Below are 13,919 nucleotides of genomic sequence, written 5' to 3' on the forward strand. Positions count from 1 at the left end.
AAGGATGCAAGCTGCAAGCCCACAGGGCCGTTCTGGAATACTTGGCCCCTTTTCTGGTGTTTTGGCCCCCAGACAACCATCTCGATCCTTCGGTGTAGCGAAAAAAAAAAAAATAATAAGCACAAAATAAGCCAGATAAGTAGAACAAAACAGCAAATCCTCACGTAAACAACGGAACAACAGAGGGAGCAAGAAAGAACATCGTGAAGAGTGGTGGAACGACGTCTTTTGCACATCGAAAACATTCCGCTTTCGATCGATAGGTCGCCCCGATCCCCGCCAATCAGCGTGCGTGCCTGGCGACTCGATCAGAGACGACAAGGAGATTCCTTCCACGCTGGCCCATTCCAGCTTCTTCTTTTTCTTCGTGATTTCCCTGCTTGAGTCTTTCTGAGCCCTTTTGAGCTTGCGGCGCATCGCTCGTGGCTCTCGTCCTATGGAGTGTTATTGATTTGCGCAACTCCCTCAACCATACGCCATGTCGACGTCCAACCGGAATAGCCGTGACTACGAAGGGGTGAGACCCGATCGGCGATCCCCTGATGTGTTTAATTTCCCGGAGCTGATGGTTTATCGATGCAGGAGTCCTTCGATGACGCCCTCGAATCGACCGAAACCCAAGAAACCCCCGACACCGTCCCCCAGTCTACATCCACCCGCTCATTAACGGATAGCCCGCCTGTCGGGTCTGGCAAGGCCCCGGAAGCTACGGACAAGCCCGCCACTTCTGACTCGCAGGACGAGAAGGAAGACACGGACAAGGGCGAGAAGGGCGACCAGGACAAAAAGGATGAGAAGGATGAGCAAGAAGTGAAGGACGCAAAGGCGGACGAAAAGAAGGACGAAAAGAAGGACGAAAAGAAGGACGAAGAGAAGGAAGAAAAACAAGAAGAAAAGAAGGAGGAAGAAGAAGAAGAAGAAGAGAAGCCGCAGAAAGAGCAGGACAAGGAGGACAAGGAGAACGGAACAGACCAGACAACCACAGAGCAGGCCACCGGGCCGGAAGAAGGAAAATATGAAGACAAGGCTGAGACAAAGGTTGATCCAGTAGATGAAGAGAAGACCGAGTCAAAGGACACCAAAAAGGACGAAGAGGCCGAGACAAAAGACGATGGAAAGGAGGAAGAGAAGGCCGAGAAGAACGACGAAGAGGACGTCAAGAAGGCTGACACCGACAAAGTGAAGCCGGAGAAGGTGGATGAGCCGAAGAATGGTGACAAGTCTGACCAGGAGCCCGAGGCTGAGACCAAGGACGCTGGAGAAACCGAGGAGACTCCCGACCCCAACCCTGTGCACAAGTCGCCCCTCCTTACATCCCACCGGCTATCAACCTCCTCCTCGCTCGACGAGGTAAACTTGACAAACAGCAAGGAGGAGGAGCCAGCAGAACCCAAGGATTCAGCCCCGGAGGTCAAAACGGAAGTGCCTCCAGTGCCCCCGAAGGATGACGTGGCATCTCCAAGCTCTGGCTTTCGGGTATTGTCTGGCAGTCTACCGTCTCTGTCGTGGGGGACCTCTCAGGCGAACAAGACCCCAGCTCCCGCTGCACCGCCGGCTCGGAAAACCGGGGGCCCCTTCGGATGGTTCTCCCGAAGCTCAACATCGAGCAAGGAGATCAAATCGCCACCCCAGTCTGCCTTCAGCCGCCGCAACACCGCTACATCCGTGTCCACCGTCGCAAGTAACCTTGATTTGGTTGCCCGATCTCACGACGGTGACGACTTGGATGCCTCAAGCATCAGCTCCAAAAAGCCGCGCCGCAACAGCCTGAAGGATCAGTTTAAATTGCTGCGGATGCGCGAGGAGGGCGTGTTGCCGGAGAATGATGAGGCGAGTACGCGCTCACGTCGGGCCAGCGTCAGCCAGGCTGCAGCCAGCCCCTCGATCATCCCGGAGGAAACGGAGGATGGCATCCTGGCGGCGCCAGCAGCACCGGCATCTGGAGCAACCTCGCCCGGGGGCGCACCCTCGACCGTAAACCCCAACCTAGCCCCTGGGACCGTGTCTGGGTTCTCGGCTTCGGCGACTGATGCGTCCGCTCCTGTGGATTGGGACCTGTGGCAGCAGCTGGTGAACAATGGACCCCAGGCGCTGGCCAAATCGGAGGAGCTCAACGCCGCCATCAAGCGAGGAATTCCCCAGACCATCCGAGGAGTTATCTGGCAGATTCTGGCAGATTGTCGGACCGAAGAGATGGAAGAGACGTATCGGGACCTGGTGGCGCGTGGAACGGTCTCAGAGAAGGGTCGTCAGACACCAAACAGTCAAATCAACGGGATTGCCGAGAAGGAATCCACATCGTCTTCTCGCTCCTCGATCCGCTCCGACCACTCGGGATCCGGGACGCAGTCTACAAGTGTTGCCCCTAGCCCCTCCCAAGAGACGGACCCCGAGAAGTTGGCCAAGGAACAGGCCGCCGGTGAAGCCGATCGTGTGAAGAAGGCAAAGAATGATGCTACTGCCCTGCAGAAGCTGGAGAAAACCATCCGACGGGATCTGGGTGCGCGGACGAGCTATTCGAAATATTTTGTTTCGCAAGGAAACCAGGAGAGTCTGTTCGGTTTGTGCAAGGCATACGCTCTGTACGATGAGGGTGTGGGCTATGCGCAGGGCATGAACTTCATCGTTATGCCCTTGCTGTTCAACGTAAGTATTTCTAGACTTCGGGAACCTAGTGGATTTAAATGGCTGACATTGATGCACAGATGGATGAACTTGAGGCTTTCACCCTGCTTGTTAAACTGATGAACAAGTACGGGCTGCGAGAGATGTTCGTCCACGATATGCCTGGGCTTCACCGTAGCCTTTATCAGTTTGAACGACTCCTTGAAGATCTGCACCCTGCCCTTTACTGCCATCTCCGACGCCGCGGGGTTCCTCCGCAGCTGTACGCGACCCAATGGTTCTTGACACTGTTCGCCTACCGATTCCCGTTGCAGCTGGTGCTTCGCATCTACGACCTGATCTTCGAAGAAGGGCTGGAGAGCACGATTCTGAAGTTCGCTATTGCGATCATGAGCCGCAGTGCCGACACTCTTCTCAGCATGAAGGACATGAGCCCGCTCACAACTTTTTTGAAGGAGCGTCTCTTTGACGCTTACATCGATAAGCAGCCGTCGGCCTCGTCGATCCTGGAGTCGGGCTTCTTCGGCAGCTCCGGCGCTGCCGACAAGGAAGTCTACCGGGCCGACCTTCTTGTGCAAGACGCATGTGCCGTCCCTCTGACCCAAGACATGATCCGTACGTACACTGCCGAGTGGGAGGAGAAGGTCCAAGCAGAGAAGGAGCGGGAGGCCGAACTGGAAAACCTCCGGAACACGGTCAATACGCAGGGTTCGAAGGTGCGTCGCCTGGAGGAACGTGCCGAGGCGTCCGATAAGGAGCACGTGCAGCTGGCATCGGAGCTGGTGCACTTGAAGGTGGAGAACGAGGAACTGCGTGACATGAACGACGCCTTGAAGCTCCAGGTCGGCGAGCTCAAAAATGTGGTCGACAAGCAGCCCAACGAGGTGGAGGACAAGCTCCGCACGGAAATGGACCGGATCATGACTCGAAACATCGAGGTGCAGAATGAGAACCGCGCCATGGAGGATGCCATGTCCGAAATGGAGAAGGAGCTGGTGGGCACGAAGATGAAGTGGGCCGAGGTAAGTTTCGAATATCTACACCCGGAGTCCCTAAAACCATAGACTAATTCGCATTCCCACAGCTCTCCGAAAACCACGAGAACCTCCGCCAGAAATGGAGCGACCTCCGCCGGGCTCTTGACTGATTCGCTTGTGTCAACAACACTATCCACCTTCACCCCCTTTCCATCCTCTGGATATCATCGTGTGGTGTCCGGGATGCTTTGTATATTTGGTTTGCGCAGGCGCGAGAGGATCTGCGATCACTTCCCTGCCGCAATCGGACCTTGCCTACCTACGTATGGGCTGGATGTTTGATCTTTTTATTTCCCTTGCTTTTTCCTTGCGTTCCCCCCTCCCTGCCAAGTTGGTTGCGTCCTCGTGCTCGCTCCCGGCCCTTATCACGATTCTATATGGTGTTTTCCATCGTGTTCCCTCCAAGCCCAGCATGCCACTTCTAGACGGCCTTGGTGTTTATGTTTATGCTGTTTTTATTATTCGCTTTGTTTTGTTCTTTTGCGTGTGCTCGACCATGTTCCTCCACTTCAGGGTGTCTGGAATTCACCAAAACCCAGCGCATACTCGACGTATGCCATGTGTACATCATGAATGGAATCTTTATTTACTGTCTCACCTCTCTTTGTACATGAAAATGGAACTATGAAACTAGAGCATTTCAATGAAAAGTATAACTGAGGAATGAGGACCCAGGACCCAGGAATGAAGAATAAAAGAATGTTCACAGAATGCTTTCATAGTATGTCGTCAACACATCCTCCTTGACCGGCCCCGCAATCGCCTTGAGCGCCTTGTGAGCCTCGCACTCGCTGTCATAGTACTTCATATCCTCGAGCGATGTAAACGTCGTCTTGACCGAGAGGTTGTAGCCCTTGTTGCGCGGATCCGGGAACGAGGCGCCTGCGGCCGCGGCGAGGATGTAGGGTTTACCGTCCTGCGAACAAAAACAGAGATTAGTACAACGCCTTAGGAAAAAGAAAGAGCGAATACATCGATGTATTAATTAATGAATAAAAGTATATACCTTGACAGCCGTCTTCGCCATCACCTTATACTGCTCCAGCACGCGGTCCCGGTCCGCCTCGTTGGGGATCTTGAAGAGGGTGATGCGCTCGATGGGGGCCATGGCGGTGGTGAAGAGTCTGTGTGTAACTTGGAGGAGGTGGGTGGTCATTGACCGGGAAGTATTGAAGTATTTTGAGGGCTTTTTTTTTGAATTGAAGTGTTGGATTGTTGGAGATTGTATGGAGAGACTTTGAGTAGTAGGCAGCGGGGTTGGGCCGGGAGAGCGCCGCTTTTCCGCGCGGGTATTTCTTGATGTTGCCGTGCGGAATTACTTGATGAGAGACTTTACGAGATTTTAACTATAGACCAGGATAAGATGTATGGAAGAGATATTTAATATTCAAGTCGACTGTTGTTTTCTCTCTTGGGTGTATAGGACATGATTGTAATTGAGGCTCGAGATTCTCCATGAGACGGAGGATATGGTTGCGATGTCTTCGAAACACCAAGTATCTATGGAATCTCTCACAATCGTGGCTGATCCCCCAACTGGCAAATATCGAGGCAAGGAGACATGCGAGAAGCCGTATGTCGACTCAACTCGTATCCTGCTGGGACCGGAGAACTCCAGTATTGTGTGTGCAAATGGCTGAGAACCCCGAAGCACAGAGTGTATGCCTTGGCCCTTCATCCACTCTCAGCTAGCCCCATCAAGTGCCGAGTTCCTCGTGGACAGGAGTCATACGCTCAGTACCCCACCCAGGAGCCGGTCTCGGGTAGTCACAGCGAGAGAGGGAGGGGAGCATGGCTCTGGTTTTTCAACAGAAAGGAAACCATATCAGGCCCAGTGCCATTGAGAAAGCCAGCAGCCCAGCAGCCTATCCCCAAGCGACCTTTCTTGGAAAAATCCAAGACACAACCCACCATCAAACATCATTCACCGGCTCCGGCCGATTCTTAAAGAACAGCTTATAGCGCACAATCTCCACAACCTCCAGCTCCTCGCCCTCTGCCTCTGAACGCTTGCGCAGAACCGCAATCGGCCGCGGCAGTTTCTTCACCTCGCCCGTCATGCGCTGGTACCGACCGACATACAAGTAAGCGCGCTTCATCCACGCAGAGTCATTCGGGGTGTGTGCCGAGTAGTCCGGGAACATGAGTTTTCCGAGCGGAGTTTCGAAGGCGGGTGTGTCATCGGTGCTCTGTGGTTTGTATATATCCGCTGGATCATGTTCTGTTGTTGGTACGTTGATTGTGCCTTGAAGTTCGAGGAGGGCGAGGCCTGTTGGGGTTTGGAGGAGGGGTGGGAGGGGGTTGTTGGCTGGGCTGCTTGTTTTTGCGGGGGATGAAGATTGGGGGTGGAGTTTTATTGATGGCATTTTGAATGAGGATTGCTGGAGAGAGAGAGAGAGAGAGAGAGAGACTGATGTGGTCGAGCGGACTTGGAGTTGGTGCACGAGGTGACATGAGCTGTAAGGTGCACGCGACGCGGGTCGCGTCGGCTTATCGATTGGCACTTGGGCCACCCACTCTACACTTCAATTAGCGACTAGTACTTTGTCAAGACAGAAGAGTGCCACTATGGAAACATGATGCAAAAGATTGTAAAGTAATGATTCGTTGCAATAGATCGCATGAGATCGCATCTTCAAAGATTCAAAGGCATTGTTTGTAAAGAAGTAAATCAATGGCAAGACTAGGTAATACCCGCGTGTTCTATGAATATATTACCCTTCATCGTAGTGTATGTTTAATAAACTCTCCATTTCCACCGAGTCGTTCCTGCCAATAATCATCTCAGCCAAGACTGTCTGGCATCTTGCAAAATAGAATAGTCTGGCGATGCCAATGCACGGTGGAATGCCGAGTTGCTCCCATGCACCAGGCTATCGGTCAGGATCGGACATCGAGATTTCGTTGGCCCTGCGACAGGCATGTCTAATAGAAGCCGTGGGCGGGGCATATTGGGCGTGCAGGAGTTATCGCGGAAGCAGAGAAGCGGCTCAATAACCTGCTGCTCAGATACGGTTGTCGGGTAGCGATGGTCTCTTCACCAAGAGACGTAGTAAGTCAATCCAAAGCGGAGGTAAGAGCCTCAAGCAGGATAGATGTCTTGCCGATGTGGTTCTGCGGGAATTAGCTAGGTCCCAGGTCGGGGCACGCTGAAAGGCGATCACATACCGTAGTGACTATCAATGTCACTAAACATGAAGAAAAAGCCAATGTAGCATCGTTCAGGCCTATGTGCTATTTCGATAGCAAGCATCCTCGAGATTCTGCAGGCCTTTGATCGTTTCATCGGCCATGCTGTCAGCAGTACCAGCCGGGCCCTGCAGCTTGCCATAGCGAAGATCGCTCATGTCACCAACAGTCGTGTTGATCTGCCCCAGAATGGCCGTCGCTTCTTGGTCAACTGTGGCAATCTCGCGCTCGATAGTGGCACAGGCCGTCTCCATCTCGGCCAGCAGACTTGCCACAGAATGGACATCCTCGGTACCGGCACCAGCAGAGGCCTGACCGAACAAATGAAGATCCATGTCCAGCTCGCGCTGCTCGTCCTTATTGGAGAGGTCCACGCCCGCAGCTGCACTGGCCTTGCGGAGCTCAGCCTTTTGCTTCTCGCCTTGTTTGAGTTCTTCGTCAATGTTCTCATTGACTCGGTCCATGTCATGTTCCCGGACTTGCTGCAGCTCCCGGTACAACGCCCGGATGTGCGGATGAGACTGCAGACGCTTCGGGAAGAGCTCGGTGAATTTCTGCAGCGACATGACTGTGGGCAATGGAGCAGGGGAGAGCAAGAAGTTGCTCAGAATGGACTCCTCTGACGGTGCCATGATGTAGAAGTACAATGAAACTTAGAATAAAAATGGCGCTTTTTCTTTTTCAATAGACAATAGAAACATCGAGAGACAATTGCACAGTAGTTTCTTGTTTGTTGAGATGCTGTTTTCTCGGGCCCAAGAGAATACGCGTTATCACGTGACCGCACCTCCGAGAGGCTGGGACAAAAGTGTCAATTCTCAATGGAACGGAAGAATCAATTCAACTATTCATCCGCGAATGAATAAAATGAGACTATTGACCGGGTATTGAGATATAATTACACGTGGTGCACAATAGCCAACGGAGGGTGAAGTATTGGCGTCGTTAAAAGGGGGCTCTTCGACCGCGTCTTCGACCACCAGTTCTCTTTTCTACAGATCTACTCTTTCGTCTGCAGTCAAAATGCCACCCGCCATGTATTCCAAGGATGAGAAGGCGCTTTGCTTCCATCATGAGATTCTTTACGACGCGAAGATCCGCGATGTGCGCCATAAGGATGCCAATGACAAGAAGAGTCCTTTCGAGTATCTGGTCCACTACAAGGGCTGGAAGCATACGTAAGTTGTCTTATTGATGATCTTCGCTTTCTATTCATAGGGTTTCCTGGCAATTTGTTCATCATGCTTCCCCTTCCTAGCGGTTGGGGTTATCAGACTCAATTGCTATTGTGGTTGTCTCTACCAGAGATATATGCCCCAGTTCCTGCTGTACCCAATATCTTGTGAACAGACCATTCACATAAAATCTTTTCTCGGGCTGGGGAACATTTCTGCTGACCATTCTTGCCAGCTGGGATGATTGGGTCTCAGAGGACCGTCTTCGCAAGGGCACAGAGGAGAACAAGGAGCTGGCCAGCAACCTGCGCCGCGAAGTCGAGGAGTCAATCAAACAGAAGAGCAGTAAGGCCTCTGCAAAGAAGCGGGCTACCTCTGACCGCAGCTCTGTGCGGAATAGCGAGGAGCGCGGCAACTCTGTGGGCCGGGGCCTGAAGCGAGCCCGCGACAATGATATCGAAAAGGTAAGTCGTTTTACTCTTTGATGTTAGTCCGTCTGGGGATATTCTACTCAGCGGACAAAATCAAAGAGAATTGTCTATGATATGTATATACATCCCGTATCATTATACTAACACTGTTTCACAGGAAGAGCACTTCCAGACCCGTCCGTCGGTGCGCATCGTCATGCCCGACAACCTCAAGTCTCTGCTCGTCGACGACTGGGAGCAGGTTACCAAGAACCAGTGCGTCGTAAAATTGCCGGCAGAGTATCCCGTGCGACAGATTCTGCAGGACTGGCACGACGAGGAGGCGTCGAAGCGGACGTCGTCTTCAGTTGACGAGGATGTCCTCGAGGAGGTGGTTGCAGGTCTGCTGGAGTACTTCGACAAGTGCCTCGACAAGATTCTGTTGTACCGCTACGAACGCCCGCAGTACCGTAACCTCCGCCGGAAATTCGAGGCTGCCACTGGGGATCTTTCTGACAAGGGACCCATCGATGTCTATGGCGCGGAGCACCTGATTCGCCTCTTCAGTGAGTTATTTACTTGGCCTTTTTCGCTTTTCTCTTGGCTGTTGCTTTGCATAGTTGGAGACTCTTTTTTCCCTTTCCGATTGACTGACTGGGCTTGGCTGGTCTAGGTAACATGCCCGAGCTCATTGCTCAGACCAACATGGACCTCCAGGCTACTAACCGCCTGCGTGAGGAACTCTCCAAGTTGACTCTGTGGCTGAGCAAGCACTCGGAGAAGTACTTCCCGACGCGCTATGTCAATGCTGAGACCACTCACGCCGGGAAGTAGCTTTGTGTGCACCAGGGATGTATGTCTCCGAATGTATAAGCTAGCATGGGATTGTAATCGTGTCCTTTTCACGTGGTACTTGTCTTGACTTGACTTGACTTGACTTTATTTTATTTTTCTTTTCTCTTATGTTTTTATTAGCTCTAGGTATGGGTGGCGCCATGGAATCAGACGATGAACTTATTCAATTTCGGGGTTTGGGTTTGTGCTCCGTTCGTCAGGTTGTTGTATGAGGTAGCCATACAGGGAGCATGTAGCATGATTTCACAGCAACTTATGTAAAAGCAAGCCCAAAGGGTTTGGAAAGGGGGCTACCAACGGGATTCATGCGACAAAATAATCAAAATCGGGTCTATTCCTAGTATGCATAGCTCATGTCCTGTGTTCGATGCATTTCCGGACGGGATATCTCAAAAGACCAAGACACACAACACACACATCAATGTGCTCACCGGGCCATTCCACAGCCCCGAACAGCCTATGTTCTAGATAGATACCAAGGATGAGAAAAAGAACATACCACAAGAGTGCGGCAGTCACCACTACCCCCTAACCCAAAGCCCCAAAGCCTCAAAAAAGAGAGAAGGAGGGGCATAGCATGCCCAAGACTTGATTGATATGGATACCCCTACGAAACCATTTGCCTCGAGTCGTCGACGACAACTCGTGCAGCACGCTTGAGCTCACTCTTCCACTCGGTCTCGCGCCACTTGGCCCAGGCACTCAGGCCCTCGGGCGGCTGGATGCTCAGGGTATCGTAGCCCTGCTTGATGATGCGGTGGACCTCGCGCGGGCTGAGGTTCTTTTTCCGGATGGAAGGCAGGGCCACGGGTTCGCTGTCTGGCTTGGGACTAGCAGCAGCCGCGGACGCAGCAGTCGGGTCCTTGCCACCCTCCGGGTGGAAGAGGAGAGTGTAGAAGTGGGTTGAGACAGACAGGAGGGTGTCGATGGCGGCGGTGTGGGGGGCATTGGCGGAGGAGGGTCCGTCAGAGGGTTTGGGGATTGCTGCAGCAGGGAGCGCGGCAGAAGAAGAAGTTATAGTGGTGGAAGAAGAGGAACGGGTGGGTCCGTATACGTCCCGGAACTTTGACAGGATGGGACCCGTCTCGACCAGCTTGTAGAAGAGGTCGTCGTAGGAAGCCGGGTCCGGGAGGAAGGTGTCGCCACCCGAGACGCAGAAGGCGATCAGATCGGCGAGCGAGCTGGTCAGCATGTGGATTCGGGGGTTGCTGGTCAGATCAGAGGCGTAGCTTGTGAGGAACCGCATGAGCGAGAGGAGAGTGCGCCAGAGCTCCGACCAGTGGTATGTCAGGCGGATTTTGTTCATGGACAAGTATGTTAGAAGGCGGAGTGTAATTGCGATTGTATGACTGGATTGAGATATTTAGCCATGTACAAAGCTTAGAGAAGGGCCCCCGCAGGGGTTCGTCTTACCTGTAGATATTGACATCGAGACGCCGGCGGAGATTATGGGTGATGGTGTCGATCATGATGTCGAAGATGACCGTGGCAGGGACACGGTCCCCGTTGACCAGAGGCAGGTAGGGTTGTCTCTGTCGACATAGTCGGACCTTTCGCTTGCCGTCATCGCTGCAAATGTGTTTGCAGAGAGTCGGGTCCTCGACTAGAATGCGAAGTGTGAAAAGACTCAATTCCGCATAGTGTGCCACTCGGACGGACCGGTACGCATGTTGGAGCAGATAAGAAGCCAACGAAAGAAAACTGGCAAATGGTGATTCTTCGTTGCTCTTCTCCGGGCTTAGGTGAACCAGATGGTACCCGAAGAGTTTGTTCGAATTGGTAAAGTCGTATGTAGCCAGAAGAATTGCGGCCTCTTGAGCAGGACTGGTATAGTGTGTAAGTTTTATGCAGTCATCATTCTTGGTATGGGGGCACTTACAGCTGCGCAAACATTGCCTTGGCTTCTTCTGCGGTGGGTGGATTCGCCCTGTCCCGTGCTCCGGGAGCAAGGGCTCGCAGCCCAAAGAAGATCAAGGTGCTTTTCAAACTCCAGCCCTCCGGGACATCGTCCTGCACGGCGACATAACCGTTTCGCAAGCCACCACAGACCAGACCGACGCCCTTGACGATCTTTTTGATACTACCCTCGTTGACAAAGTCATCGAGCCGAAACTGATAGGGGTTTTGAAACTCGAACTTGTTGTAGTTCGCCAAGAGCCCCAACAGGAGAAATGGTTCAAACACTTGTAGAGAAGTTTCAGAATCATGAACATACTGCGAGATTATGTTAGTCGGTGTGATAGAAATGCATAATTCCTAGAGGTCTAACCTTCATCAACGATGGGAAGAGGTCTCGATGCGTAAAATAGGACACAATGCTGGTTTTGTATGCCCCGCTGGTCATGGCTATGGCGGTTTTGATTGCCCCGAGGCGCAGTTCGACTGTTGCAGAGGCAAATCAGCATTAGGGGTACTCATGAGAATCAAAACATGCAACAAGAACTCACGGCTGCTGCCATTACGAATGATGCCATCCAAGGCTGCCACAAACTCCGAGATGACATGGTCTACCTCATCAAGCCCTGCCAGGACTGTGATGACATCCGAGCTTGGATTGGTGTACTTTTTGCTGAGGATACTAGTCAAGAAGACCGTCAATGTCTGGAGAGCTAAGTTAGTATTGAATTTTCTGAGAATCAACCGAGACTTGATACTGACATCTAATGCATAGAGGTCCGTCGGCGCGGCCCCGGACGCTGCTTCCCGAATGGCACGAGCAAAAAATCGTTGAGTTTGTGCCTAGAAACTACATGAGAATCCTGGACAACTGCAGACTGGTTTCACCAGCTTACCTGCAAGCCCAACGTGTCGTCTGGGCTCAAGCGGTCTAGCAGGGCATGCAGCTGGCCTCGGTCCGGCGGCAGCAGAAAGAACTCCCGCCAAAAGCCCTCGGAGGGCTCTGCATCTTCGGCCTACGTGGAATTGATTAGTATCAGGAGGGGTATATGCCGCACGTGAGCACCCTTACTTTGAACAAGTTCTCGTAGAGCTGCACAATCTTCGGCTTGAAGGTTTCAGGTCTACTTTGCTGGGTAAGGGGAGAGGCCTCCATGATTTCTACCAGTAGACCTCAAAGATCGGCAGATCGCCAGCATTGCAGGTTGGAGAAGACACAGGTTTGAGTTTCTTTGATCTGATGAAACACGAAACAAACCAGCCACTTTGTCAGCGGATCCAGCCACATGTCCTCTCAGGGGGGGGACTTGGCGATGGCGATGAGGAACTTACCACAAGGTGGAGGGAGTCCCCGCTTTGTTGATGTCGAATAAGACACTCAGCCCTATCCCGCTGCTTACCTAGAGGGGTCTCCAGCTATCACTCCGGGGCCATCACAACAATGGGGCGTATGGACTTAGGTACCTCGGTGGCTCCGGAAATCGCAGGGCCGATGACTCAGCCGCCGATAACGCTGCAAGTGGACAGTACTTGGAGACACTGTTGACATGATTGCAAATTAGAAGACTTTTTTAAATAAGAATAAAAGAAACAGCAATAAACACAATTCTTCTAACCAGCGTCACGACTATCGTCATCTCTTACATTCCAAGGGGTCAACAGCCCGAGCGAGTGGCGCCATTTTTGTGTAGAAACGCCTCGACGCTGATTGGCTCCCCTGCGGCCTTAGTAATCCCATGGTATTGACTCCAGCGATTCTTCACCTCCCAACTTCCACACTTCCCTTCTTCTCGTTCACCCTCAGCTCATCTCGTGTCGACAAACTTGAAGGAATCCATGCTTCTCTAAATCACTGTCATCTTTGCTATCCCTCATTTCGATTGCTCTGCTATGAGTTTCTCCAGCGCCATGCAGCGCCCGGTGACATCATCCGCCACACTTCTCCGATGGGTGAAGCCCTCGGCGGGACAGCGTCTGCGGACTTTCTCTTCCTACGGCAACACCCATCTCTCGTCCAAGCGTGACATGCAGACTGCAACTGCCTACCATCCCCATACGCTCCCGTCCTCATTTCCGCCACCACGCAGCGCCGGCGGCCCTGACAGCTCCATCTCGGCCGATTTCCCGCCCGCTCCGGAGGCCAAGTCACCGCAAAATGCATCCCAAACAGAACCCTCCTCCAATATGAACGCGCGGGAGAATGAGGCACAAAAGTCACAGGCCGCGTCGCCCGCTCCCAAGCCTTCCCCGAAGCCCCGTCGGCCCTTGCGGCCAAGAAAAGCCGCCATGAAAGTTACACCTGTTGCAATCGAACAACTGCACAAGTTGATGGCGCAGCCCGAACCAAAGTTCATTCGGGTGGGTGTGAAGAACCGTGGCTGCTCCGGCCTCGCGTACCACCTGGAGTATGTGGAGAAGCCGGCCAAGTTTGATGAGGTGGTAGAGCAGGACGGTGTGAAGGTCTTGATCGACAGCAAGGCCCTTTTCAGTATCATCGGCAGTGAAATGGACTGGCAGGAGGATAAGTTAAGCCGGCGGTTTGTTTTCCGCAACCCCAACATCAGTAAGTGATTTCCCCCACAGCCAAGTTTTGCATGGTTGACTGACTGGGTCATAACAGAGGAACAATGTGGGTGCGGTGAATCTTTCATGGTTTAAGCCCCTCTTTCGACATGTTTCCTTATACCGGTCTTCTCTCAGAGTCATATTTTTGGTGCATCGGACGGTGTTCT

The 13,919-nt window shown here is 52.6% G+C and overlaps 7 protein-coding genes across 7 annotated transcripts; 3 read left to right on the plus strand and 4 right to left on the minus strand.

The window, feature by feature from the left end:
* Nucleotides 1-576: 576 nt before the first annotated feature.
* Nucleotides 577-3,772, plus strand: NUU61_003868 (putative GTPase activating protein (Gyp5); the record flags this gene model as incomplete). The annotated part of the gene is made up of 3 exons (XM_056654450.1): nucleotides 577-2,646; nucleotides 2,706-3,647; nucleotides 3,710-3,772. The coding sequence occupies 3 exons, from the start codon at nucleotides 577-579 to the stop codon at nucleotides 3,770-3,772; spliced, it is 3,075 nt and encodes a 1,024-aa protein (XP_056512477.1).
* Nucleotides 3,773-4,365: 593 nt separating this feature from the next.
* Nucleotides 4,366-4,818, minus strand: NUU61_003869 (Dabb family protein; the record flags this gene model as incomplete). The annotated part of the gene is made up of 2 exons (XM_056654451.1): nucleotides 4,366-4,578; nucleotides 4,669-4,818. 2 exons carry the CDS (start codon nucleotides 4,816-4,818, stop codon nucleotides 4,366-4,368), a joined length of 363 nt encoding a protein of 120 aa, XP_056512478.1.
* Nucleotides 4,819-5,575: 757 nt separating this feature from the next.
* On the minus strand, nucleotides 5,576-6,028 carry NUU61_003870 (Ctf8 family protein; the record flags this gene model as incomplete). The annotated part of the gene is made up of 1 exon (XM_056654452.1): nucleotides 5,576-6,028. The coding sequence occupies one exon, from the start codon at nucleotides 6,026-6,028 to the stop codon at nucleotides 5,576-5,578; it is 453 nt and encodes a 150-aa protein (XP_056512479.1).
* An 861-nt stretch (nucleotides 6,029-6,889) lies between these two features.
* Nucleotides 6,890-7,483, minus strand: NUU61_003871 (Cnl2/NKP2 family protein; the record flags this gene model as incomplete). Its single annotated transcript, XM_056654453.1, has 1 exon — nucleotides 6,890-7,483. One exon carries the CDS (start codon nucleotides 7,481-7,483, stop codon nucleotides 6,890-6,892), a length of 594 nt encoding a protein of 197 aa, XP_056512480.1.
* Nucleotides 7,484-7,874: 391 nt separating this feature from the next.
* On the plus strand, nucleotides 7,875-9,270 carry NUU61_003872 (uncharacterized protein; the record flags this gene model as incomplete). Its single annotated transcript, XM_056654454.1, has 4 exons — nucleotides 7,875-8,029; nucleotides 8,262-8,490; nucleotides 8,615-9,002; nucleotides 9,110-9,270. 4 exons carry the CDS (start codon nucleotides 7,875-7,877, stop codon nucleotides 9,268-9,270), a joined length of 933 nt encoding a protein of 310 aa, XP_056512481.1.
* A 628-nt stretch (nucleotides 9,271-9,898) lies between these two features.
* NUU61_003873 (ARMH3 family protein) lies at nucleotides 9,899-12,343 on the minus strand (the record flags this gene model as incomplete). The annotated part of the gene is made up of 8 exons (XM_056654455.1): nucleotides 9,899-10,640; nucleotides 10,705-11,115; nucleotides 11,171-11,505; nucleotides 11,561-11,673; nucleotides 11,739-11,892; nucleotides 11,950-12,030; nucleotides 12,084-12,203; nucleotides 12,260-12,343. The coding sequence occupies 8 exons, from the start codon at nucleotides 12,341-12,343 to the stop codon at nucleotides 9,899-9,901; spliced, it is 2,040 nt and encodes a 679-aa protein (XP_056512482.1).
* A 734-nt stretch (nucleotides 12,344-13,077) lies between these two features.
* isa1 (Fe-binding Fe/S cluster assembly protein ISA1) lies at nucleotides 13,078-13,845 on the plus strand (the record flags this gene model as incomplete). Its single annotated transcript, XM_056654456.1, has 2 exons — nucleotides 13,078-13,750; nucleotides 13,808-13,845. 2 exons carry the CDS (start codon nucleotides 13,078-13,080, stop codon nucleotides 13,843-13,845), a joined length of 711 nt encoding a protein of 236 aa, XP_056512483.1.
* Between the last annotated feature and the right edge of the window lie 74 nt (nucleotides 13,846-13,919).

Source organism: Penicillium alfredii (assembly GCF_028826965.1).
Source record: "Penicillium alfredii strain IBT 34128 chromosome Unknown utg000005l_segment0_segment0, whole genome shotgun sequence".
Lineage (NCBI taxonomy): Eukaryota > Fungi > Ascomycota > Eurotiomycetes > Eurotiales > Aspergillaceae > Penicillium > Penicillium alfredii.